This window comes from Nothobranchius furzeri, chromosome 6, assembly GCF_043380555.1.
Source record: "Nothobranchius furzeri strain GRZ-AD chromosome 6, NfurGRZ-RIMD1, whole genome shotgun sequence".
NCBI classification, from domain to species: Eukaryota; Metazoa; Chordata; class Actinopteri; order Cyprinodontiformes; family Nothobranchiidae; genus Nothobranchius; species Nothobranchius furzeri.
The window spans coordinates 51,480,768-51,508,571 of NC_091746.1; the positions used below are offsets into that span (position 1 = coordinate 51,480,768).

Genomic DNA, 27,804 nt, shown 5'->3' on the forward strand with positions numbered 1-27,804 from the left:
TTTCAAACTATCCAGTGAAGCTCCGCCCCCAAACAAACCTCTGCTGGTGGTTCTAGATGTTCAATAAAAGACCTCCAGAACAGGTTCAGTATTTCTGCTGATGGTGGACGTTTTCTCTCATTCAGCAAATAGAAAGCTGGTTTAAAACTGATTTCTCTGGATGGTGTTAATTTATTTAATAAAGGTTTAGATTTTTTTAAACAGGCGTAACATGACTGCTTGTAGAGGTTGGGCAAAAGTGGATGTAGACAGCTTACAGTAGAATAAATTACTCTAATTTTACTACAAAACATCAACGTTTCTAGACTACTTACAGTAATTGAGAGCCAGCATCTTAACTTTGTAGTGTGAAATACCAGGAATGAGGAGAACCCAGAGTGATATAGATCCAAACATGACTATTCAGGCAAAACACTCAAGAACAACACAGAAAGAGTTTTTGTGTCAGTGGAGTCTTTGGAAGGAATATTCTGAACAACTTTGTTGAGCTATAACGATTTCAAACAGTGACTTGTCTTCTTAAACAGCGGCAGAAAACAAGTCGCTTAGAGCATTTGTCTCTCTTTTCTGCTTTAAAGTAACTATAGATAGTTGTTAAAACTTTAAGCTGGAGCTTTAACATTGATCTCAGTGATTGTTCAGTTAGAAACTTGACTAGATTCATATCTGACACCACTCTGCAGCCCTCTGCTGACCAAAAACCCACACTTGATAATTTTGTGGAGTGGGTGGGTGTCCTAGGGGGCGCTCGTTACCTGCTTTAGGGCTGTTAGCTGTAATTCCAGCGGTTTAGCATATTCAGTTTGCCGACCATCAAAAAAGGCACAAGAAATGGAAGATGTTCGCCTTTTCTGTTCATGGTGGAACCTGGAAGTAAAAGTAAGAGAGTAATGGATTTGGAGGCGAAGCAAATGGGCCATTCCCATCTGTACCGGGTCGGCCTGGGCCGGGTAGCGTAGGTTGTTTACATATCTGGGTGGTCTGGTATTTTTCCGGGCCAAACAAGGCTCATTCTCAGCCCTCTTCTCGAGGGGGTCTGCTTCAGGCCGACCAGGGCCAACACACCCACTGCTGACAGCAAATTCACACCTTCCATTAGAGCAAGCCTCTGATTGGTGGGTAGAATCAGCCCACATGGGCTTAAGGCAAGGATGTGTGGAATCAACCGGGCCAGGCTGGGGCCGACTGGGGCTACCCAGCCCGGGCCGACCCGGTACAGATGGGAATGGCCCAATAGAGCTAACCAGAATGAACATCGGTGTGGCCTACACTAGTTTTAGGGAGCTAAAGGAAGCTACTAAATCACAAACTGATGGTGACCTGGTTTTGTTGCTACTGGACTTGTAAGTTATAGTATTTTTAGTCCAACAGATATTTTTACCTCATGGTTTATTTTAGTATTAGTTGTCTCGTGTTGTTAGCACTTTGTTAGCACTAGCTACAGCAGGCTGCAGCAGGGTTGTTTTCCAACAGTTGTAATTCCACTTTCAAACAGTAGGGCGGAGGAGCAGCAAACAGTCTAGTGTTACTTTAAAGGTGCAGTATGTAAGAATATAGTGCAAATTTTACAGTAAGAAAATCCCAAAAGAGTCTAATGTTTCAGTCATTTTGGAAGGAAGGTTATGCTGAAACGTATTTCATACCCAGCTGGCTGTGGGGATTGTCAGATTTTCTCCTTTCAAAACAACGGAATGAGGGAACGTAACTACTGGTAACCATCAGTGAGCGTATTGTAGTTTTATGACATCTGGCAAAAAGCTCCAGAGTTTTTAAAAGTGAATGCAGTAACCAAAATTTACCACAGGATGTCCTTTTTACTTCATTTCTACACAATGCACCTTTAATCACATTTATTTGATAGTTGTTTTAGATATAGACTGTTTTTACAAAACATTTTGAAGCATTGTTTTAATCAATAATTTTTCCTTCTGTACCATTGTTGTTGTGTTTTATATGATTGGAAAGATTGGTTAGAGCTGTTGCCTTGTAGCAAGAAGGTCCTGGGTTCGCTTCCCGGCCATGGGATCTTTCTGTCAGGTACTGGGTTTGTGGGTTCACATTTCCTCTTCACAGGTTGTTGGAGGGCTAGGGAGACTCATAAGGAGACTCCATCCAGCTAATTACCTCGGCTGCAGAGTCACCCTTCTCACCTGCAGCCCATCATGTAATTAGACGGGAGGAATAAAGGAGCCAGTGAACCAGTCACTCAGCGCCAGATTGTTTGCCTTAGTGGTAACGTCCAGCCACCTGAATCTGTTCCTGTTTTATTCTAGTCTGTTCCCTGAAACCTCTGTCTGTCATCACAGGATCCCTAGAACCCGTTCTGGATTACACCTTTATGTGGAAGTCTCATACCAGCCTCTGCAGCTCCCGGATCTCCTGAACCACGGCTGAATCCTCCCTGGCTCTGTTCTCCTCCCGTGCGTCTCCTGTTCACCCTCCAACAACCCGCCTCACTTCTCCGAACCTCCACATCTACCCACAGCCCCGGTACCGACTCACCTCTCCCACGCTCCGCTACAACCAAATCTCAGTAAGAACTCTCCCCACTATCTACATAAATATCTCCCCGTCCCGATCATCATTTCATGTGTTATTTCTTCCAGTGATCCAATCTCTAGCTCCGGAACCAGCCCATCCCTGCCAGCCTCCGCTCACCTCTAAACTATTTTTTACTACATCTCCTGGTCTCTTGAGAGTTATCTTGTATGTGGGTCAAATATCTAAATAATGAAAAAACCATGACACTTTCTGCATGGAGTTTGCATTTTCTCCCTGTGCATGCGTGGATTCTCTCCGGGTGCTCCGGCTTCCTCCCGCAGTCCAAAAACTTGACTGTTAGGTTGATTGGTCTGTCCAAATTGTCCTTAGGTGTGTGTGTGTGTGTGTGTGTGCGCGCGTGCATGAGTGTTTGTCCTGTGTGTCTCTGTGTTGCCCTGCGATGGACTGGCTCTCAGGGTGTACCCCGCCTGATTGCCTGTTGACCGCTGGAGATAGGCACCAGCGCCCCCCCCCCCCCCCCCCTCAATTTATAATCTACCTATAAAATGTGCAGCTAAACATGTGGTTAGCACTCCACTAAAAACCTTAAATGCCTGGCTCCACTTTGCACATTTAGCATCTCAGTAGTGAAAAGTTTTGTTTTGCCTGAGGTAGAAACTACACAGTACCATCACATGGCCTCCAAACGTCACTTCCATTGGGTTCCCAACAGCCTCTGATCTTGACTATAAATCTCTGGTTCATGGTTCCTCAGTGAAGCAATGGTGAAAAACTGATCTTTTAGGGGTGCAGTAGTACTAATATATCCTCGTCACAAACTGTTGTTGACTTCACTGGGATCAGACAACTTGGTCCTAAGTGTGCTAAAAGTATAAAATGGTGGTTCCACACTACAAACAGGAACAGATACAGACAAAGCATCTTCCTGAACTTAATCTGTTTATATGGGGCCAACTAAACTCAACAAAGGTGCAGAACCCATGCAGACCAGGCCTGTCAATCAGATCATTTCACAGATCTTAGACGCATCTGGTCCTTGTGGCAACTGATCCTACAAATTATATTATGCTCATCTGAAGAAGGATTTAACACCTTTAGATCAACAACCAAACATAAACAGTATGGATGTCCATTATTATTGGCCGATATTGGCATAAAAATGTAATATCAAAAATGATCAGTATCAAGTTTTACCTTTTTAACAACACAACTTTTACACACCATGCACAGATTCCACATCAAACCCTTCAGCTACTTCTCTCACTCAAAATGCCAAGGTATGACAGATCCAATGTTTGTTTGTGAGAAATTGGGTTTGTTTTGTACAACTAGTTTAACATTAATTGAAGTGGTTGCCACATCATTATCACAGATAATGTGATGTACATTGGTGTAGATTCATATCAGTATTGTGTAAGAGTTACACCAAATCTATACGTTGGTAAAAAGGCTGATATTATAAATCTCTAGTAAACACTGAACAAAGTTCAGCAGTAGAACTGGACCTAAATTAGCTGCCTTTAGGTGAGCTGAGAATTTTTATATTTTTCACAAGATGAGTGAAATATTCCCACTCACTACTTTTCACAGAATTTTTTTTTAAAAGCACAGAGTATTTCACATCTCATTGTTTTTAATCTCAGAAAACCCTTGTGGTCATCCGACAGTGACAGTACCGCTGTGCAGAAATAATACTTCATGCAAAGAAACATTACTTTGTATGATGATTTGGTAAATATTGCACATTTCCAGTTTGATTGGAAATACAGTTGCCTTAAATAGTTTTTATTACTGTGTGGTGTATAATTTTTGTTCATCAAAGTCTCATTTTGGAGACAACTGAGGTCATTCAGGCCCAGCAGATTGAGGCTGGAAGCACAGGGAGATGTTTCTGGTCCGATTTTCTTGACAAAAACTAGATGACATTCTCAAAGAGCTGCATGGATGCCATAATACTTTCATCCTGTTGAGAGAAGAATGAAAAAATGTTCAAAAATTGCATGAATTTAGTCAATCCAGGTGCGGAAAGTTTTGTTGACGAGGAATCAACCTTTTGGCAGGTTTCTATGAATTCATCTATTGTCACAACTCCATCTCTGTTACGATCCATTTTCTGTAAAAAAAAAAAAAGAAAAAAGTATAACTTTAATCAATCAATCAATCAATCAAGGCTTTATTTATAAAGCGCCTTCCGCAACCCTGTCAGGAAGCCCAAAGCGCTGAACATGGTACAGTTGTAAGTAATTATACTGAATAAATCAAAATAAAAGAAATTCAAATTACAAAATACAAATTACAAAATACAAAATGGAAATTACAAGGTAGATGAAACATTCCGGTAAAATACAAATGTGTGAAACACAATTGGATTGAGTGGATGGATTGAGTGTACCAATGAAAACTGTGGAATGGATTCAACATAATAGAGGGCCATAATCAAACATGTTCTGGAAACGCCAAGCGGAGGAGGTGTGTTTTTAGGTGATTCTTAAAGACTGGCAGAGAAGGGGACAGCCTGATTGAGGGTGGCAGCTGGTTCCAGAGTAACGGTGCTAGGACTGAGAAAGCCCGGTCCCCACGGGTACGACACCTAGACCGAGGGACAGCGAGCAGGCCTTGGTCAGAGGAGCGCAGAGCGCGTGATGGGGAATGTCTGTTCAGGAGTGTGGCAAGGTAGGGGGGAGCACCACCCTGGAAGAAATGATAAACAAAGACGAGTATTTTGAATTGTGAGCGATAGGAAATCGGAAGCCAGTGCAGGGAGGCCAGAACTGGACTGATGTGGTCCCGTTTCCTGGTCCCAGTCAGGAACCTGGCAGCGCTGTTCTGCACAACCTGTAGGCGACGCAGTGTTGACTGACACAAACCTGCATAGAGAGAGTTGCAGTAGTCAAGCCGAGAAATTACAAAGGCATGCAGTACCCGCTCCAGGTGGGCTCTCGACAGCATATGCTTGATTTTAGCAAGGCGTCTCAGGTGAAAGAAACTGGACCGGATCACAGAATTGATGTGAGCATCAAATTTAAGTCCTACATCAAGTTTCACCCCCAAACTGGTAACAACTGGTTTTGAGTATGGAGAAAGAGGGCCAAGATCAGCATAACGATCCACATTCCTGCTGTTGGGGTGAAAAACAATGAGCTCTGTCTTTCCCTCATTCAGATGTAGATAGTTGGACATTAGCCAAGACTTCACCTCATTAACACAGGAGACAAAGGACTGAATAGAGTGACCTTTCTCCTGACACAATGGAGAGTAAATCTGGCAATCGTCAGCATACAGATGGAATGATAGGCCATGTTTACGAAAGATTGACCCCAGAGGTAGCAGATAAATGGCAAACAAAAGTGGACCAAGGATCGACCCCTGCGGGACCCCCCACCGGAGCCCCTCCCAAGAAAAAAAAACATCACCCAGTTTAACACAGAATGTCCTGTTTTGGAGATACGATCTAAACCAGTCCAGAGCTGACCCTTTGATCCCAACCCATCGTTCCAAGCGATGGAGTAGAATTGCGTGGTCAACTGTGTCGAAGGCTGCTGTCAGGTCTAATAACAGAAGCAGCACAGATGTTCCCTGATCTAGTGATAGATAGATGTCATTTACGCTTGGATATAGAATATCTCAGCAATCCCTGCACACCATAATACAGTCGTTTGGATGGAATCAGCGATTACTTTCTCTTTGTCTCCATCTGACCACTATTTCCTCTTTTTAATGATTGCCACAATCTCTCCGTGGATCTACCACATACACTGAATTTGTAGCATTTTTTCGTGCCTCTGTTACTCACAAGCGCCTCAGTTTCAGTTTCCAGAAAAACTGTGTTTTCTAGATCTCTCTGTTGCCGAGGACATCACCCACATTGCTGCGTGGGAATTTTGAGTATAAGGAGGAAAAATGGGTGAAGTGCCTTTTCTGAAATATGTATTTTCAAACGAAAGAAGTTAATTTTAAGACGATTAATGATATGTATTAATGCTCTGAATGTTTTAGACTATGATTTAATGTGAACAGCAATGAAAGAAAATTTTGTCAATTGTTTGTTTGAAGGTTGTTAATAAAGATTTTTTTTAAAGTAGCACAAACAGTGACCAGCCTCCCATATGTGTTGTGGTCGATGACGCAATGCTCACTGTCCCAATTCGGCACTTGTGTACTATACACTCTAAAAGCCTTTCTGCACACTTCCTCCAAGTGCACTTCACAGAAAACCATAGGGCGCAGTGCCAGTATTCGGATTGGGCCCAAAATCTGCCGACTGAAGCTACTTTCTCATCCAGCTGACTTGTACTTCCTGATTCAGGTGCATCTGAGCAGTTTTTTCACGAGTATGACTTACAAGGCAATCATTCCTACTAGAGACCACTGCAAATGTATTGATTAAAAATAAGCCTAATTAATTGATGTTGATGAATTCACAGGAAGCGGCATGCTGACCAATCACAAGCTCTGTCTCCATCTCTTTTGACGGATAGGTAAAAATTTGGGCATGTCTCCGTCACCCTCTGCGAGCCTGTCGGACAGCTCCTGTGCCGATGCATAATGGCGAGTATTTTCTGCCACAGATTACCAGCCTATAAGCGTTGCATGTTGAATTTCCGGCCACAAATAAAACGCTTGCTGCGCATCTTTTCACTCCTCCAGTCATGAGAGAATTAGACGTTCATGTTTTTAGAGTTTTTTCGCGAGGTATTCTTCAAGCTTCTCCGTGTCTGCCGCTTGTTATCCTTGGCTCTCTTTATGTTTTTGAGGGCGCAATGGCGGCGCTGTAGACAACAGCGGCGTCCTGACCAATCACAAGCTTGCATTGTCTGTCTCGACCTGACTGACGGATGTTTAGAAAAGAGAGCTTGACTCCATCCGTCCTTGCGGAGCTCTCTGGCAGGCCCGCAAGGACGTTGCATGTCTCCGCACTGACGCAGACGGAGAAGCATGAATCAGGCTTTAGGCTACCGCCCCTGCGACCCAACTCCGGATAAGCGGAAGAAAATGGATGGACGGATGGATGGATGGATGGATGGATGGATGGATGAATGGATGGATGGATGGATGGATGAATGGATGAAAAATGAAAAAGGAAAACTTTTATTTTGATATCTGAACTTACATTTAAACTAGTACTATTTTAATTTCAGATACGTAGAACATTAGTGTTGTGCTGCAAACCCACTGGCAAACACATGAATGGAAAATGTAACATCATTTGTCCTATAGAAGAATTGCATTTAAGATATCTGAAGTGTTCATTGTGAATAGTAAGAATGTTACTAAGAAAGCTGGAATATTAATTTTTAATTTTATTTATTTAGCCTTTATTTATCCAGGTAAACTGTTTGAGAACCACTTCTCATGTACAAACAGGACCTGTTGAACTGGCTGAATAAATAAGTAAAACAGACTGTGTATACAAAATAAAATAAAGCACAAACTTTTACTGCAGATTGGAATGGCTAGTCTGCTCAAAGATTATTGATGTGTGTGGTGAATGAAAGAGATTAATCCAACCAAATGCCTAGATATTTATAAGTTTTGACATGTTCCAGAACCATGTCGTTCATACAAGTAATTGTGGGTGGAATTCAGGCAATATGTCTTCAGCTGAATAGCATGCACTTGGTCTTAGTGATGTTAAGACAGAGGCAGAGATTATCAAAAAACTGCTCTAAGCTGAGTTGAAGACTGGAGGCCGTAGTATGGGGAGAGGGACCAACTGCATACAGAATGGTATCATCTGCATAGAGGTGAATCCGGGAGGTGCCAGCAACCTCTGCTATATTATTGATATAGATAGAAAAAGCATAGGGCCCAGAATGGAGCCTTGAGGCACACCTTGAGATACAATTAGTGGATCTAACACAATGTCCTCCACCTTTGATTGCTGGACACAGTTGGTAAGATAACTGGCAAACCAGTTACAACTGGAAGTAGACAGACTAATATTGGACAGACTTTGTAAAAGATGTTGTGATCAATAGAGTCAAAAGCCTTGGATAGGCCTATAAATTCAATTCAAAAATACTTTATTAATCCCAGAGGGAAATTGATTAAGGTGGCGATACAGACCTGCTTACTATCTAATGCTGTAATTATGTCATTTAGTACCTTTGTGGTGGCTGTTATACACAAATGTCCTGTCCAAAAACCAGAAAGAATGTCAGACAGGTAGTGACTTTTGTCCAGACATTTTTTAAATTAAAAATTACTTGGAATAACAGGTTCATCGCTATCTGGAATACATATCCAATACCCCCCAATAAAGTGAAAAGTCCACATTAGACCTTTTCAAGGATACCTGTTGACATCTGTTTTTGCAATTTTGACTAATAATACTATTTGAACTAGGATAAATTACTTCTCAGTAAAATAGGGATATAACAAAGAGGTGTGATTGTTAATTAAATGTTAAAATGGTTCATTAAATCAAATTCAGTCCATAGCCACCTGCTGGCATTTTGATTATCAACAAGAATAAAAATAAAAACAGGCAATCAAAAGTTAAATGGAATAACGTATTTATTTATCTACGGGAAGCAAGGTGTCCTGCCCACTTTTTTATGCTTCTGATGCCCATGGTTCCTCACCATTAACCAAATACTGCATCAAACTCACTGTTCTCTTGAATCAGATAAAAAACAGTTGGATTTCGTTTACCTGGAAGAATTTCTCAACATGCTCAAAGGGAGAATCTTCCCGTAGGCTGGGTAAAGTGTACCTGCCCATCATGTCATAAATGGATGTCATTATTGCCAACATTTCCTGTAGGAAACATGACAGCAGACTTGTGTTAAAATAAAAACACAGACAACTAGTTTTAGTTTCCCTTCATCAATATCGTTACCTCCTTTGTAACGTAGCCATCCTTGTTGATGTCGTAGAGATTAAAAGCCCAACGAAGTTTCTCTGTGACAGACCCTCTGAGTAAAACAGACAGGCCTATCACAAAGTCCTGTAGACATATTTAACAGTTAATTAGCTGCTTTATTAGAATGAAAACACTTGTTTTTAAAACTATTTGATATAATAAAATGTACCTCAAATCGAATGGAACCATTTCTATCCATGTCAAAGGCGTTAAACAAGAAATGTGCATATGTTGTTGCATCTGAAAAGAAACACAAAATAGATAACTAACCAACCATTAAACTGGACTTTTATAAAATTGTGCACCAAGCCTCAGTTTTACCTCCTTGAGGGAAAAACTGTGAGTAAATCAGTTTGAATGTTTCTTCATCCACCAACCCACTGGGACACTCCTGTTGACAGAAAAGGACCACAACTGTTATACAAGCATTTAGCAAATTGTCTTTCCTTTCATTTTTAAACATTTAAATGACGTCATAATTAGATCATTAAAATTACGTAATTTCTTGAAGGAAGAGAATTCTAACCGATCCAATCAGCGCTGAGCAGCGTACGTCACACACCACATCTCTCAGTCTCTCATAAACCATGAAGCTCTTTCCTCTGTTCTAAATGACTTGAACATGTCTTCAAAACCACAACAAGAAGAAGAGCTAAAAACCTTTCTTCTAAAGAAAGATGTTTGTATCGTCGCCGAATGCCATCTTTGACTACAGCTAAAAAAAACTACAGTGTTGGGTAATTTCCGCCTTTTTTCTGATTGGTTATTTTTGAGCTGGCTAGTCCCGCCCCTCATGGTGCTCTCCTTTGAGTATCCAGACTTGTCCTCTGTGTAGAGTAGAGAGAGGGTGAGTCTGGCAGGCCAGGCTAAATAATGGGATCCTTTGTTTATTAATGCTTAAAGAGAGACAGCACACCATCAGAAAATGCAACTCCACTCCTAGTCAAGATCATCGACATATATACATCAAGATTAGAAAAATGCCATGAAAGTGGGTGTTGCCAGGAGGCACAGAGTGGCATGGCCAAGTGTGGGGAATTTCCATTCTGAATAATGCACTAAGCAATGTTGATAAAGGGACCCTTATTGTAAAGTGTTACCAAACTTTTCTAATTTTCCTAAACCATTTTACTATGCGCTACTGCTTTTTTTATGTACATGTTGAGTCCTAAAGCCACAGCACCATGCACTTATGCTGAGAATTTAGTTAAGTTAGTTGAGATATGTGTTGTGGCTCGTAGCTCACATCTTACTAAATTGTAGCTGAAATTCAGCCCTATTTTTATAGTCTAAACTCCTGAAATCAGGCTACCAAAGTGACTCAGCTGCAGATAAACATCCAGTGACTTCTTTCAGAAAATTCCTCTAAAATCAGCCCAGTCTTGGGTTAGGGTTAAAACTAAAATCACACAAAAACTACCGAAAGACTATTAAGTGTAATTTACAGCATCAAGCCTTAGTAACAACATCCAGGTAAAAAATCCTAAAGTTGGTTAATTTTATTCTTAAATAATGCCACAATGTCACTGTTGTTATTCTGACTGTTTTCATACATTTTTGAAGCCTCTGTAAAGCGACTGCAGCTCCTTCCTAGTGAACTTGGTCTGTGCTTGGAGCTGATCGAGGCCCTCCGGCTGGTGACGCACCATGGAAAGTTCGAAGTCGTTGTCACTGCTGTCTGTTGGATGGAAACAAAACAAATGGGGGGAGAAGGGAGGGAGGAAAGAGGGAGGAAACACCAGTAAGACAGGAAAGAAAGTAAAAGAAAAGAAGAGGACTGGGGTGGAGTGTAAAAGACTGGAAAATCATAAGGACACAAAAGACACCCACCATCTTCAGACAAATGAGCATAAAGTTCAAAAGAAAAATGGAGAGATTTCAGAAGGAAAGGAGGGATAAGGAGATGGGTGAGAGATACAGCGGCATGAGAAGAATATACAGTTTCAGAAAAGAGCAGGACTTTATAAAAATAAGACAAAATGTTAACAAACAAATAAAAGAATTATTAAAAATATATAAGTACGGGAAAATTAAAAGGATGTTTTGTTTGCAGATGATACAACATTGTTTTACTCAGGGTCTGATATAAATGAAGTAACTCATGTGATAAATATTGAACTGATAAAAGTTAAAAACTGGTTTGATATAAATAAATTAACACTTAATCTTAAAAAAACTAATTTCATTCTATTTAATGACAAAGAAAATATAGACGTAATATTAAAAATAGATAACATGGAAATTCAAAGGGTAAAAGAAATCAAATTTTTGGGAGTAATGATTGATGAAGCTCTAAGCTGGAAATCACACATAGGCTATATAAAAGGTAAAATGGCCAAAGCCATTGCAGTATTATATAGCGTAAAGTTTGTACTAAATAGTGAAGGATTGTTATTACTATACAATGCACTGATTCTGCCATACTTAAATTATTGTGTAGAAATCTGGGGAACTGCATATAGAACGTATACACAACCTTTGTTTGTTTTGCAGAAAAGAGCAATGAGAATTATAGACAACACTCATAGTACAGCTCCATCTAACCCATTATTTATAAAATATAAAGTAATTAAATTTCATGATTTGGTCAACTGGAGAATATTGCATATAATATATAAAGCAAATAAAGGTACATTGCCAAAGAATATTCAGCATATATTTGAAAAGAGAGATAGCAGTTATTCGTTGAAGGGATTTGAAATCTTCAAAAAACCTAGATTTAGAACAAGAATGAAGGAAATGAGCATATCTGTGAATGGTGTGAAGTTGTGGAATTGCCTGGACAGAGAATGGAAAGAGTCAAGAACTCTAAAAGTGTTCAGTCTACACATTAAATCACGTGTGTTGAGTGGATATGACAACGGACAATTGATGTGGACATAATAATTAACAAATGTGAACAGTTACGGGACTGAAAGAACTGGTGAGGGACTGCACAAATATAAATTGATATTTAAATTTAAAAAAGGGGGCAGAAATAATAAGATTTTTCTTCTATCTGCTCCCTTTCATTCAAATATATATTGTGTTTTCATGAATATTGTTTAGTATCTGTTGTGTTATTTTTTTATTGAATGAAATAAAGATAATAATAATAATAATAAGTGAGCTGAAATGGCTCATTCTGGAAGGTATTGAAAATTACAAAAATAAAATGACAGAAATGACCTTATGTGAGAGGGATTTAGGGCTAATACCTTCAGCTTTTTTATTCAACATAGAACTATTATAACCTTTAAATAAGTTGTATTTTTGATCGCGGCGAATAGATTTTGTGAACAAAAACTAAATGAAAACTTCTATTTGTACTCCTATTAAAGACTAAATTATGACAAATATTGACCAACATTTTTGTCGACGAATAAAAGACGACTACAAAAATTGACAGAAACAAAAATCCAATCAGAAAACAGAAAAGGCGGGACAACGGAAAAAAAAAACAATAAGCAAATGGAACATAAGGGACTGGACAAAAAAAGAACCAACCAGAGTTTGAAGACGGTCGCTGTTTGAACAATCTACTTGTAACCACAGACATAATTTATTGATGTCAATGCCGGTAATAGTTGAACTATCTAGTCTAAAAGGAGAAAATGTCCACGGCTAAGAGGAAAAGTATTAAATGTGAAAATCTGAAATGTATTTGGTGAGAACACATCTGGGGTTTCCCCTGGTTTTAAAAGTGTTACCGTAGTAGTTGTGCACATTGGTGGAATTGGGAGAGAAGTGGATTGATGGAGTCGAATCAAACTGAATGCAATTGTTTTTGTGGCACTTCTATTGTAATGTTATCAGTGTTCTAGCAGCCCAGAAAAACATTCAAGTTGTCAGGATCTGCTCGACCCCTCTGACTCTGTCTGTTTACCCCTAATTAGTTGTTTATTGGGCTCACCTGCCCCTTGTTATCCTGCCCATGTGTTTCTGATTATCCTTGTGTATTTATACCCCCTGTTTTGCACTTGTCTTTTGTCAGGTGATTGTTGTGTTTTCACCCTGTTACATTGCTCCTGTTTTCATCCTACCTGCCATTTTTCATCAAATCCATTTATTTTACCTGAGCTGCATTTCTGCCTCCTGGTCCAGCTCCACCACACATGGCTCCACCACCATCTACACTGCACCGTTACACAAGTTGTCCACCTTGGTAAATCAGTGCAGGAAAAACCCTAATAAATGCACCTGAAATAATTTCTTGTTGAGTTTACCTTCTTGCATTATTATAGTAACATATTTAAATATTTTGATTGTATGATGTCATCCACATCATACAAATTTGTTTATTTTATTAATGAGAGGCACAAATTCAAACTGTCAGTGTTTTTGTTATTTTTCTATTTATATTATTAAAACAATTGTATAGTTTAATTGATCCAAAGTGTGAAATGTGAATTTTACCAATTAACAGTGTCAATTAGATGTAGTTAACATTTCCAGTTAACAAGTAGAAAATTATTACATCAGAAGAAAAATGCTTATATTTCAGTCAACTGAAATTAAAAGGAATTTCAGTCAAAAGACAAAAATTAAATTATAATTTCTTGTCAAAATTACCACAGTTAACGAATGAACATCTGAAATCCCAATGCACTTGCGCAACTCACTCCACATAGAACAGTGGGGCGCAGACACTCTGGCCCCAAGCTAAGATCATCTAATAAAAATATTACAACAGCGCATGTGAAGTGCTCTTTTAGCATGCATTCTCATTGTAGATATCTTTCTGTCACACCTGACTTTTCATTTCTTACAATTAAAAACAATCTCTACAGTCAGGGATTACTTATGATTTTCAAGGATTAATTGTTGGACATTTTGCTAATGATCACTGGGTAATCTTTTAGCAGATGGGTCATACAGCCTTTAACAGTTTATTAAAATTTACAAACACATTTACTGTATTTTATACTTTTGAGGATATGCATTGCTCACAGAGAGCAGAGTTTCAGAATCAAAAGTTTCAGACAAGTTTGCACTAAGAGTACAACACATAGTTTAATTTAACGCAACTTTAGGTACCCTGTAAAGCAATTACTCTGGGTGGTATTTTACGAAGAACAGCTCCTACTAATTACTGAAAAATTATTTCACAAAATACACTTTTAGCAGGAGAGAACAGTAAACAACCGACAAGAGAAAAATGATTGCCCTTTTTCATTTTGAGTCACAATAGCATCAAATCTTACTCCTTTGCCACAATACAAGGAGATATGGAGAGAAACAATTATTACACTTATTGTTTAATAAAAAACAACACAATAAGCCAGTTCATGTGTTCATTTTGTTTAATTTCTGCCCCAAATGAATCAAACCCCATTTTTTATCCTACCTTCCAGTGACAACGGTTCCCAAATCCCAAACTGTTTGAGGACAACGATAAATAGTCCAACAACCGCAGCAATGGCGAATACTTCCATGCCGTCCAAACCCATCGTTGACTTGCAGAAGAGATCACTCGTGCAAAAGTTCTTTAACAAAGTTAAACGTATCCGACGCTTCTCTTGTTCTGATCGGTTGGATGCCTCTGAGGGAGCAGCTTCCTTCTGCAAACATCACCTAACATCTGTCACCTCTTTCATCCATCAGCATCCTTCACCTCATGGCTGGAGTTTGCACCAGCATCAGCAACTATGACCTGACTTAAACCACCAACCAGTAAAGGAAAAAGTAAACAAGTCTGACTCTTTCACCATATGAAAGGCTCCTCTAGGTTTTCCAGCATTTTTCCATCTTAGATTCAGATCCCGGTTTGTTTTAGGTCCTCCTGGCTCCACGTCTCTCCCGAGCAGCACGTGTGTAGTCACATGTGTGTTTGAGACTGGTGCTGATGTGATTGGGAAGTTTTTTTTATACTGAAGGAATCTCTCTACTAATGGTCTCTGATTGACAGTCAGATCTGTCTTTATAAGCTCAGTCATCTTAAGTGATGCAAAACTTTAAAACCAGGCATTGATCCACATCTGCTGATGGCAGGGATACGAGCAGCACTTAGAGTAAATGAGTCTGCTCAACCCTGGAGAAGCTTGTATCTTCTGACGTAGTCAGTGACTCTCACTCTTAATAAGTCAAACGGTTTTTAATTAGACCGTGCAAACTTTGAAACCACCATAACTGCAAAAGCATTGTTTTACTAAGTTGAAATGAGTTAAAAATCACCTCTGACGTGAAAAGTTACACACGCGTATTGTTGCCGATTTAAAAGTCCTCGATGCCCTGCTCAGCCTCTCTGTGATAAAGTTGGGGTGGGGGACGGTGGAGGTAAAGAAGAATGCGAGCATAGCTTACAAATGATGAGTCTGCAGAACTTAATGGACTCAGTTTAAGTATCGGGGAGTGGAAAGCTAATCAATCACAGGGAGTTAAAATATTCGTCTGGGAACGGGTGGAGAAAGTGAACCATGTGTGCATTTTTATGGAGTTTATGGAAGTTAGAAATTTCATAAAAATCTGCCAGGGAGCTGCGTTTTAATTATAAAAATGCAAAATAAATGCCAATATTTCTAAGAAATATGAAGGGCCAAACACCTGAAGGAGGATACAGTGGGTGTGTGCATTGTAAATGGCAAAAAGCTCTATGCGTTAGTGATTCCTTAGCTTCTTCTCCACCAAAATAATCAAATTTCTATTTTTGTGTTTTGCTTTTCAATAAAGGTTTGCCTGCAAACCCCCCAGCATTGCTATCGCTTCACCTACAGAACCATCCTTGAATCCCTCTGTACTGAAAATGAGTCTAGAGTGTGAGGAGACTGCAGAATCAGGCAGGATCTGGTTCTCCAGACATCAAAACTAGTTTCTGCCTGCTTTTGTTCACTTTACAGCCAACATGTGTCCAAGTTTAGCTTCCACACAGAGGATGGTGCATTAAAATTATGCATAAATATGCAGAATGGATACACTCATGTGGTAACAAGCCATAAAAAAATAATGCAACATTGTGCTGTTTAATGCACCTGAAGTGCTGATCCATACCTCAGACGGGACCGAGGTGACCTGTGCATGCAGAGATGCAGGCGGTGCAGCCCTCAGCAGGGTTCAATGACTGCAGACTAAGCAGCATTACAGCTGAAAGACTGCTCAGCGCAGAAATACTTGTTGTCACATATTATACCCATGGCTTTGTTTTATTCTGTTTTGTTTACAAGACCAAAGAAAGTCAAGAGGTCCTGCTTATTGAAATTAAGGAAACAAACATAGCAGGAGAAAAAGCCAAATTTAAACTGCAGTCAAACAATCTCTAAATGAGCAAAGTTAATGCTAACACAAACAAACAAACAAACAAACTAACAAACACTTTTAATCAGGGGTGTCAAACTCATTTTAGCTCAGGGGCCACATTGAGGGAAATCTAGTCCCAAGTGGGCCGGACCGGTAAATAATAAAAAAAAAACTTCAGATTGTTTTCTTTGTTTTAATACAATCAATAAGAAACAAGGCTGGAGCCTGAGGACAGTGTAGTACAAGTACAACACCTGAAGTGTACTTGAAAATTTGAAAAAAAAAAAAAAAAAATCAATTCATAATAAAAAATTCCTTAGTGATTCAAAGAGCTTACAGATCACATGGCAAGATCAGTTCCATGCAGCACTTAAAGTATATTTGACTCATTTTACTTTACATCTTTTAGCTTTCACCAGCACATCAATATCAGAAGTCACATCCTGAGTGGCGGCCAACTTCAGGATGTAATTCAAGTTCTTGTGTGAGCCTTGAGCACAGCTTTGTTTTATTTATACTCATTACAGAGAAAACTTGCTCACAAAGATAAGTTTATTTTCACTCTACATTGTAAAGTATGAAAATAAAGTTTTCACAACCATCTCGCGGGCCGGATTTAACCTGCTTGCGGGCCGCATCCGGCCCGCGGGCCGCATATTTGACACCCCTGCTTTTAATCCTTCAAGAGTCAAACCAGAAAAAACAACAATGAAAAAATGCTGTGTTTACAGTTTTTATCTATTTTGGGCATCAAGGATCATAAAGTAATATGATGTAAAAATCTGTTCGTTCCTTCCTTCCATCCTTCCCTCCCTCCCTCCCATCCATCCATCCATCCATCCATCCATCCTGCCTTCCTTCCTTCCTTCCTTCCTTCCTTCGTTCATTTGTTCATTTGTTCATTCATATGCTCATTCATTCATTCATTCATTCATTCATTCATTTCATTCATTCATTCATTATTTTGTGAACTGCATAAATTCCTGAGCAATGGGAACATCCTGGACAAGTCTTCACTCCATCACAGGGACACACAGAGACAACCAATCAGTCACACACACACTCGCTCAAATAACTCTTATTTAATACAGATTAAGTAATAATGTAATTTAATAAATATTAAACACATTGTAGCCTGGGGGTGGGGTTGCCAAACACAGGCACCACCGATCCCCCTGACTGCCAGCAGGCGGGGTGTGTGTGTGTGTGTGTGTGTGTGTGTGTGTGTGTGTGTGTGTGTGTGTGTGTGTGTGTGTATGAGTGTGTCGCTCAAGAACACAATGACTGAGAAGGTTGGAGCAGGTGCTCAAACTAGCAACCCACTAGTTACAGGAGTGATGCTCAACTCCCGGTTTCCTACAAATGAAGTGGGGCATAGGTATTAGAAGACAGCATTGGGGTGCAAACCCATGGTCCCATAACAAGTACCCCCCCCCCCCCCCCACACACACACACACCAACATGACAACAAGATTACAACTGCGTGCAAAATCCAGCCCACTGAACGAGGCATGTCCAACCATGTGCTGCACTATTCTATGTCTGTTTGAAGTAAAGATCCCTTACCTGTGATCCCATATAGAGTTTAACAACGTTATTCCTGCATCATAGTTTTTTTATCAGGGTTTCAAACTCTAAGCATTTCAGTCAAAGTTCCAGGGGAGGAAGTGGAGTCCATGGGGGACGAGCCTCAATAGAATCACACCTGAGCGACGTGAGAGTTAGAAGCATCTGATTTCAGAAAGTGCAACAACAGATAAATACCACTAGATGGCAACAAATATTCCATCAAATGGAAAAAAATGTCACAAACAGGATTAGCAGATTCTGTATTAAACTACAATCATATTACAAGTAACAAAAATACATGAATAATAATAATAAATAATAATAATAATAATAATTTAGTTTTCTATTATTCTGTTGATTAAAAATTATTGATCCTGCTCCTATTTGTGCTGAACAATCTTTAATAAAAGACGGTAAACAACAGGTGAGAAAGAGATATGCTATTAGCCATTTGTTAAATTTAAAATAAACCAAGAGGTAATAAAAAATGCAGGAGCAGATTAAGAGTCGTCTGTGTGCATGTCTGCAGAGAGGGCTGTTATTCAGTCATTCAGATAAATAAAGGAAATGGGCCATCAAGAGGAAGATTACACCTTAGTTATTACATATTATATAAACCAGCATGCAATCTGTTGTTGCAAGTAAAAAATATGTAAATGAAGCAAAAATGTAATGTGTGTTTATAAAACAAAAAGAACAGAAAGAGGTTAATAGAGAAATGAGTTTTAGAGCTCTAAAGGAGTATTGATGATGTTAACCTCAGCTTGGTGTCTAATGGACATAAATTATTTCTCTAAACCCTTAAAGAAAAGAGAAAAGGGCACCAGAAAAAGCTTTTAGGAAAGTGAGATGTAAAAGTGATGGGCAGTCTCATCTTTTGTGTTATTCAGGACATGCTTCCGTCTTTTGTCTCATGTCTACCTGGCCCTTGTTGTGTTGTGCTGGCGATGATCCACTTGACCAGACAACATTTCATCAGAGATTTGCGTGAAAGCCGTGGTCTCTGCCACTTGGAGCCTTCTGTCTGTCCGCCGGGACTCGGATCTTTGCCGTTGGCATCCGGGTGTAAATCACCATCCACAGTCTTCTTCTCTGCCTGAAGAACACAGGAGGACATTAACCTCGGAGACAAACAGACATCTCTGCTGCTTGTATTAATTTAGAGAAAGACGGAATGTTTCTGCAGATCATCTTGAAACCCCAACCTGGTCTTTCCTGACCCACAGTTGGATCCTGACCCTCGTATTAGGAACCAACGATCTACTCCGCAAAAACTCACTGATCTTAACGAACAATGTTGTGACAGTTTGGAATGTTTCTTTTTAATTTTCAGGCTCTTTGTCTAAAGATAAGTGCACTGAAAAAAGATGCAGGCCCATTCTTGCATGTCAAAACCTCTAGCCCTTTGGACAGAGATTCTGTTTCTAACCACCACCAACAGGCAAGGAGGGGGAAGTGTTATATCTAAGGACACAACAACTAACCTAGAGGGAGCCCAGGTTTGAACTGGCAACCCACCAGTTACAAGGCAAACTGCTAGCCTCTTAGCCACCATTACACCACTATTGTTTATCCTGCTGCAAAGATTACCAGGACTCAGCAACCCCACTACCGAGCATCTACCACCACCAAATCCACAGGAGAGCCACCTCCATCATCAGAGACCCCAAACACCCCTAACATGGATTGTTCACACTTTTACCATCAGGCCAGAGCTACAGAAGTAAGAAATGCAGGATGACCAAACTGTAGAGCTTTCTCTCAGGATGCCAGACTCCTGAGATGATGAGCTGACAACACTTCTCATGGATACTTTATTTCTACCTTGCACACAAATTCCCCAGTTTTACTGTTGGGTATTTTTATATCCTGAAATTAACCACACAGGAGAGAAGTCAGTAGGTTGTATACGCTGCGAGAGGCAGCGGAGAGAGAGACTGGCTCAGAACCTGTTTAGGCCCTGTTCCAATCAACTCTCTGGCGTGTTCTCTCTCTCCAGCTGGTTTTATTGAAAAATAGGGAAACAAGGACAAAGAATAATCCATCACTGTCCACACTTAACCAATAACACTGTTGCTTCTATCTAAGGCAGGGCCTTCTTATAAGGAAGTCTCAAGTTACAGGGGTAGCTGCTAGCAGCCACAAGTAAAAATGTGAATTTTTACTTAGCTTATAAGGGTGTTAAATAGAACCCTAGTAGAGATAAATGTAAAAAATAGAACGTAACAAGTAAAAATAGAATGTAATAAGTAAAATAGAAAAAATAGAAAAATACATTTCTATACCAAAAGACCTGAGTAAGATCTTAACAACCAAAAAATCAACCATAAAACCTAAGTAATTAGGAATTATGAAATACCTTACCTGTGCAAGATTTAGAATGTCTAAACAACGTAACGATTTTAGCTTAGCCAAATAATCCAGACATCAACCTCTACATGTTACCTTGTGAGTAATTTACTATAGGTGTAGCCTTGATTTCTTAAGCTAAACTACACTCCGGTACCTCAACCATCTAGGCCAGGTCAGTTTTCATCAGGAACCTTCTGTTAGATCAAAGTGTTATTCATGATAACCTAATGCAAGGAGAAACACACAAGATGATGAAAAGTCTAAGGTGAGGAGTTGGACACTTGTTAATTTCCATCCAATTTGCACTTGAATCTTCTTTATGGCCGTCATTTCCTCCTACAGCTGCACAGAGGCCTCCTTCTGAAGCAAAGAGGAGGTCTAGCGCCATCTGGTGTTCCATTGCCATAGTGCGAAGAGCTGCCTTCTCATGATCATCTGCCATCATATTGATGCCCCATTCATCGCTGTACAGTTCGTCCTTTCTTGTCAGAGAATGGCTTGTAGACCTGAACAGGTTTTAAAACTCTGCGTCGCAGATGACTGGGTCTTTACGTCAGTGCGTTTCTGACCTGTGGCTCATGAAACCAACTGAAACTGCAGATCCTGTGGCTTTTTGTCCGGGGTGATTCCCCCCCCCCCCCCCCCCCCCCCGAGTGCTCACGCTTTTTCTCCACGAGCCTGTCTAGGACACAGAGAGATGTCACATGTCCTGCGGCTCCACTTAGAGCCTGGATCCATCCTGACCTCGGTGTCTGACCTCGTCTCCTGTCCAGGCTTGATGCACTGCAGTGGTTCTCTGCATCAGTCACAGGCTGTGTGCTCAGGCCCTTGCACTTTACTGCAGGTGTGTTGGTGTAGGATGAGATGGAGGAACTGGTGTTGATGTCATCTGTGTCAATGTTGTCATTGATTTGAGCCAAGTCCTGAGCCGACTGGCCCACAGCAGCTTTGTGGTTTTTCATCAGCTCATTTATGTCCTCCTGGTCCTCCTCCATTCTGGACTGCAGGTCTTCAATCTCCATCTCCATGAACTCTCGAGCTTTCACAGCTGCTGCACAGGTGAACTCAGACTCCTCCAGCTGGTTCTTTAGTTGGGCGATCTCCCTCTTACTGGGTTGTTACTTGTTCTTGATGTGGCCCAACATGATCTGGGCATCAGCCAGTAGAGCCTTTGTCCTCTTCAGGTCCTTCCTCAGATGTTTCTCTACATCACCACTTTTCTCCTGAGTCTGAGCCGACAGGAGCTTCGATTCCATCTCCATCTCCAGGCGCAGCTTGGCCTGCTCCAACATCTGGATGGTTCCAGCCTGCTTGTCCCAGCTTTACTGCATTTCCATGATATGCAGAACGGCTCTTTCGTTTTGGCACGATGGAAGTACACGGACTTCTTTAGAGTCTTATTGGCCTTTTTGAAGAAGTTTCACAGAGTCAACCATACTCTCCCTTGGAACCGGAGGCCGCAACAATGTGGCAAGGTGGAGCAATTAACTTCGCCCGTCTGCTTTCCTTTCCTGCATACAGAGAGCATGGAAGCTACACACAGTGTCATTCATGCAGATATTGCAGTTGATGTGAGATTTTCTTCAGAGTGGTAGGGCATGAAGTTGCACACATAAGAACTTGTGTTGAAACCAAGCATTTTAACAGTCAGGTTAGCCATTTTATACCACTTGTTGTCGAAAGGTGAGTGATGTTCGATGAGGGCGCATTTCCTTCTGTGCCCCTCAGGTCTGCTCTCAAGGACCAGAAGCAGGGTGTACACCACCACCAGAAACCACAGCAGGTCAGCCATGGTCATGTCATACTGAAAAATCCCATGTCGTTGGTGTCACCTGTTAATCAAGTTCCTTCTGTACCTTTATCAAACAGTAAACAATACTGCAGTTCATTAAGTTATGTGTGTGTGTGGTTTCCTCCATTGTTAGATTTATCCGGGCTCCCACAAAACAAAAATCTTGTGATTTGGCCCAGTACCTTCTTTAAGTTTAATCTCAGCTTTATAGCCAATAGTGATCTAGCTGGTTATAACAGCTTACCACAAGGTACCCAGATACTGGCTACATAAAAAGTGGCGAGCCAGCTAGGAGCCTGGAGTTGTCAAACAACGGTGGACAAAAAAACAGAAAGAAAAAAAAATGCTTTCTAACTTGTTAACGCCACAGTAAATGGATTTTGTTGAACAATTAGGCATTAAGATACCAAATGCGGTCATTGTCAGGGGAGTTACTGGATCAGTAAAGGACAATGAGGTTTTTGAGTATTTGCAGCAATGTGGTACAATTAATAGGACACTAACCGTTGATGATAGCTCGTCTGAGTTCTACCAGGATCAGGTTGTGGAATTTAGCTCCGGTTTAGCTGTTCAGCAATTAGCGCCTGTGTTGCCTTACCTCTATCCATCAGCTGATGATCCTGAGCATAAATACTGTATCTGCGCCTTAACTGATGTGTACACACAAACTGTAGGGGGTAGTGTTACAGATAGTTACCTCACTGAATTAAAGGGTTTAGCCAAGTTAAGTGGGAAGGATTTTGAAGAGGTGTTGCGGGACGTGATGTCCAAATTTGAAGAGTCCATGGGTACTCCCGAAGTGGTTGAGACTTCGCCACCAGATGAATGCGCAGAGCCATTCTATTGCTTCTATCTAAGGCGGGACCTTCTAAAAAGGAAGTCTCAATTTACAGGGGTGGCTGCTAGCAGCCACAAACTGCTGACTCAATCAGCCTGCTAGCTTTCCTTTTGCCAACAGGTTGCCAAGCAGAGCATTCCCAACCCCCTACAGATTAACATCAGGCCGCATACCACAGAGCCAAGAGAGAAGAGGGAAGAACTTTGTGATTTACTTCTACTTCACAACATATGATTAACATGTGATTACTTAAAAATAACATTTAAGAGAAGTGAAATATAAAAACCCTAACACTGTTAATCTGTTTTTATTTGAGATTGTCTGCACAATCTGTATAATCTGTAGTTGTGTAGCATTTTTCTCAGTCAGGGAGGCCAAGGGGCTTTAAAACACAACCATTCACACACTGGAGGTGATGAGCTACAGCGTAGCCATAGCTGCCGTGGCGCTCTGATAGAAGTGAGGCTGCTGACCACTGGCGCCATCGGTCTCTCTGACCACAAGCAGCAGGCAGGGAGGACAGAGAGTCTTGTCCAAGGACACAACAACAGCGATGGACAGAGCCTGGGTTCTAACCAGAAATCCATTGATTACAGGGCAAACTCCTGTAACCCCTGAATCACCACCCGTGGCACATTATTCACACAAGCCTGTAGCCGGTATGATTAATGTTTATTCACAGTTTATATTTTGATTGTTTAATTCTATTTCGCTTATTTTTTCTCTTATTATACATTTTTTACCTACCTTTGTTCTTTTGGGAACCAAAACGGACAGAAAAAAATTTCACAGCACAGGGAAACGCGCCTCTATACTGTTCATGTGACATTAAAGTTCTGAACCGTGAATCTGTAATTTTAGGTGATTTACAGGATTTTTTGTGGTCACTGAATATTATTTTAGCTCACAAACATTTATGGTGTCTTTAGATTCAAATGGGATGGTAAACATGCCAGAATTCTACATTTAAGTGATAAACTAAGGATAAAAGTCATTGCTTTTTGTGTTTAGCTCTCTTCGTTTTTAAGGTTCTGGTTTGTTTTAGAAAACCCTGATTGGTGCTGGAACCACTGCTGCAGTCAAAATCAGACTTACATATCCAGATTTTTCTTTATACATTTATATTTAGCCTAAAGCAACAAACCCTTACCCATAATTTAGATGGAGAGAGATTGTTAAACAAGGCATAACTCGGCTCTGTTTTCTTTACTTGTTGTAACCAGCTTACTGAGGAGCGAATTATTGACATCACAGATAAAACTCCTGTTTGGGGAGCATCCCGGTCTCTTTAGTACCCCGTTTGATTATGTAGAGCGAGCGGAATCCAGAATGACGCTCAATAATTCACATTCCTCAAAGCTGCATCAATAAAAGATCAGTGTTCCTGCCACACCGAGGCGGGTAATGACCTTGACTGTGTGAATCATGACTAAGTGACAAACTAAACTAAATAAATGCACAGTCAATGCAACAAAGATGCATGTGAACTGTTTACATATTTTATCATTTTAGCTTCCAAAATTAACACAATTTCAGTGAAACTGCACAAGTTCTTCACTGTTTGTTGCTTTTTCAAAATGCATGAAAGAATTTTGAATTGTTGAGAGAAATCTGTCACAAAGAAATCCCTAAAAAGTTTTGTAACTGCAGCCTAGGGCAGGATACAAGATCATGTGAGGGCGTGGCGGGATAAAAAGACAAGAAAATGTGTGCTCGCTACCCTGCAAGGCTCCATGAGCACCTTTAAATTGTCATGAACTCTGCAGGAAGCAGCCCTCTGCTGATGCTCACATATGTCACCACTCCGCCAACACACAACCCTCGTCACGCTCTGTTTTTAGAGCCACATTTCCACTTGTCTTCTTTATTCGCCAGTGCTTTTATTTCTGTTTGGGTTGTGTTTCTGATCCAGTTTAGTGAATATTCAAAACTGTTAAGCATGTATGGAAAAAGTGCTCACATTTTAGCGTTGCACTTGAGTCTGATTTCAGACATTTGGTCTCACGGAAATAAAGCCTTTTTACTCCACATCTTCTAGCTTCAAAAAGTTTCCACAGCAGAAATTTTACATGCAACTTTATTTTTGATTAAAGCTGCTTTTCCACTTTTATGATCACAAAGTAAAATTTTAATTAGATTAAAATAGAATAAGAAGCCAATAAAAGTTTTTTGCTTTAAATAAAACAACAAGAAAATAAAACTAAATAAAATAAGACAAGTTCTGCAGAAAAAGCACTCATGAAGGTTGAATCTTGCTCAGTAATGTCCAGATGAAAGCTAAGATTGAGAAAAGATTACTGTACCTGCATTGCGTCTGGATTTCAGGTGCTTCTTCGGAGCGAAGCCGTACAAATGTCCTCTTCCTTCGCTCCTTAAAGACAGCAGCAGCAGCTCTGTGCACACACACACACACACACACACACACACACACACACACACACACACACACACACACACACACACACACACACACACACACACACACACACACACACACACACACACACACACACACACACACACACACACACACACACACACCAGATATTTAAAGGAGGAGCAGAGCGGCTCAGTATAAACACCATAAACCTGCGATTGTTAACGCAGGCTGAAACCTGGAGAACATGATGCTGTCAGAGATTCGCAGTAGTCGTGATCCTCAGCAGAATGAGAGCTGATCTCCACTGGTGACGAGAGGTGAGGAGGTTTGTACATGGTGACAAATGTTATTAAAAACGCCAGACGGATTAGAACCTGTGGAGAAGACGTGTGGGTCCAGACGCAGACGGTGTGACTCTCTGAGGAAATTAAAGGCAGTTTGCTGCTCAGATTAAATAACAGCAAGCCTGGGAGGGTTTCTCTTTGAGTTTAAGAAAGCAGAAGAGCTTTATCGTGTTACTTTCAACTTTAATTCTCAACAATATTCGTTTTACATGACCTAAACTCAAGGAAAGGTCCTGAGCTATAAAAATGCTTCAAAATCCACATCTATCAAAATAGACATTAAACCCCCTAAACACATTATCCTCAGTCAATTTTCAGATTTTTATAGAGCTCTAGAGTCCCTGATGTGCTAAGCATTTGTCACTTTGTTTTTATCAAACATCCATTAACTGCAGCAAAAACACAACAATGTACTGTTTTAAAGAGCAAGTCAACCCTTACCAGAAACTTACTCCACTACCTCTTCATGTTTGAAAAATGCAACAAATGCTGTTGCCTGGCAGACCAAGAGGGCAGAGCCGCTAACACACACACACACGCACGCACGCACGCACGCACGCACACACACACACACACACACACACACACACACACACACCAACAACAACATTGTGACATCATAATGTACCAGCTAATGTCAAAGTGTACCTCTTAGCCAGTAGCGATGGCAGATTTAAATTCTAATGCAGTGCAGTTTTTATCCGATGACGGCGCAACACTGACAGTTTTAGGCAGAATATTGAAATTTTAACTAAGGTGCTTCAAAGTGCCAAATAATTGACTACACAAGTCTACTGCATGATTAGACACTCATTTATATAGTTTACCAGCCAAAAAAGTTGATTTGGGGGTAACTTGCTCTTTAAATAAATTTTAAAGCAACCATGCAATTTTTCCAGAATGAACCTGAACATTTCTAAACACACACACACACACACACACACACACACACACACACACACACACACACACACACACACACACACACACACACACACACACACACACACACACACACACACACACACACACACACACACCTGACAAAAACTCCCCTCAAAACATGAAGTTTTATGAAATGAATGAAAGATTTTTTTTCCGTTTTCTTGAAAATGTTTGCCTATTCCGTTTTGTTTAATACCCATTAAAACATGTATTTGAATGTTTATTTGTTTATGATTTTTGTTTTGTAAAATGTTCTCCAATGTGTTACCATAGCAACACCAATAAAGAATTAGGAATATTATCTGCCCTATGTTTTCCATTTTGATTTATTTGGTCTGAATGTCAGATTTTATTAATTATTATGACCTTTTTTATGATCAGGTCTCTTGAATTTTTATTATTTATCTTTTGTCTTAATTATAAAATGTGTCGTATGTGTCCTGCTATTCTACACTAATTCAATCACCACTCCACCAAACAATACAACAGGAGCTGCATGCCCTCTGACTCACATCAAACTGTGTCAAACTGAAACTTTCTTTAGGTTTAATAGTTTCGACATTGAAAAGTGAAATTACATCCAGGCACGTGTTTGTACTGTTCATCTATAAGAGGTTTCATATTGTCTGGAGGGGAAAATGAATATGTGTGCAGGAAGCTTCTAAAAATACATGCTGACATTTCATCTGTGAAAGTGGCTTATTATAGTCAATGAAAGTCAGACTCAAATAAAACAAGCAGCAAAGAGCTTCATGGTAGTACGACAGTGAACGACGATCTTCACTTTATTTTGTGTAAATTACAACATGTGAGGTTTAGATAAAGAGAAGTAATAATGATCAGCAAAGGAAAAGAAGAAAGTTTTGTCTTGTTTTGTTCTTCAATTATCAACCTAAACAAAAATGTGTATAAAATGTACCCTAAAAATGGATTTATGCATTCTAAAACTCGCAGAAACTTGATCAGATTCATGTCTGATTGCACACTTTTATGTTTGATTTGTAA

At 40.1% G+C, this 27,804-nt stretch overlaps 1 protein-coding gene across 2 annotated transcripts; it reads right to left on the reverse strand.

Moving 5' to 3' along the window:
* Positions 1-4,123: 4,123 nt before the first annotated feature.
* LOC107373090 (calsenilin) lies at positions 4,124-25,866 on the reverse strand. 2 transcript variants are annotated; one of them, XM_015941276.3, is made up of 9 exons: positions 25,434-25,866; positions 19,070-19,244; positions 10,921-11,045; positions 9,689-9,758; positions 9,537-9,607; positions 9,344-9,451; positions 9,157-9,261; positions 4,553-4,615; positions 4,124-4,465 (listed from the first exon to the last, which is right to left on the reverse strand). In XM_015941276.3, the coding sequence occupies exons 1-9, from the start codon at positions 25,437-25,439 to the stop codon at positions 4,418-4,420; spliced, it is 771 nt and encodes a 256-aa protein (XP_015796762.3). In that variant the 5' UTR covers positions 25,440-25,866; the 3' UTR covers positions 4,124-4,417. The 2 variants fall into 2 exon arrangements, with proteins under 2 accessions (XP_015796762.3, XP_054600264.2); XM_054744289.2 differs by lacking the exons at positions 19,070-19,244; positions 25,434-25,866 and adding an exon at positions 14,694-15,392.
* Between the last annotated feature and the right edge of the window lie 1,938 nt (positions 25,867-27,804).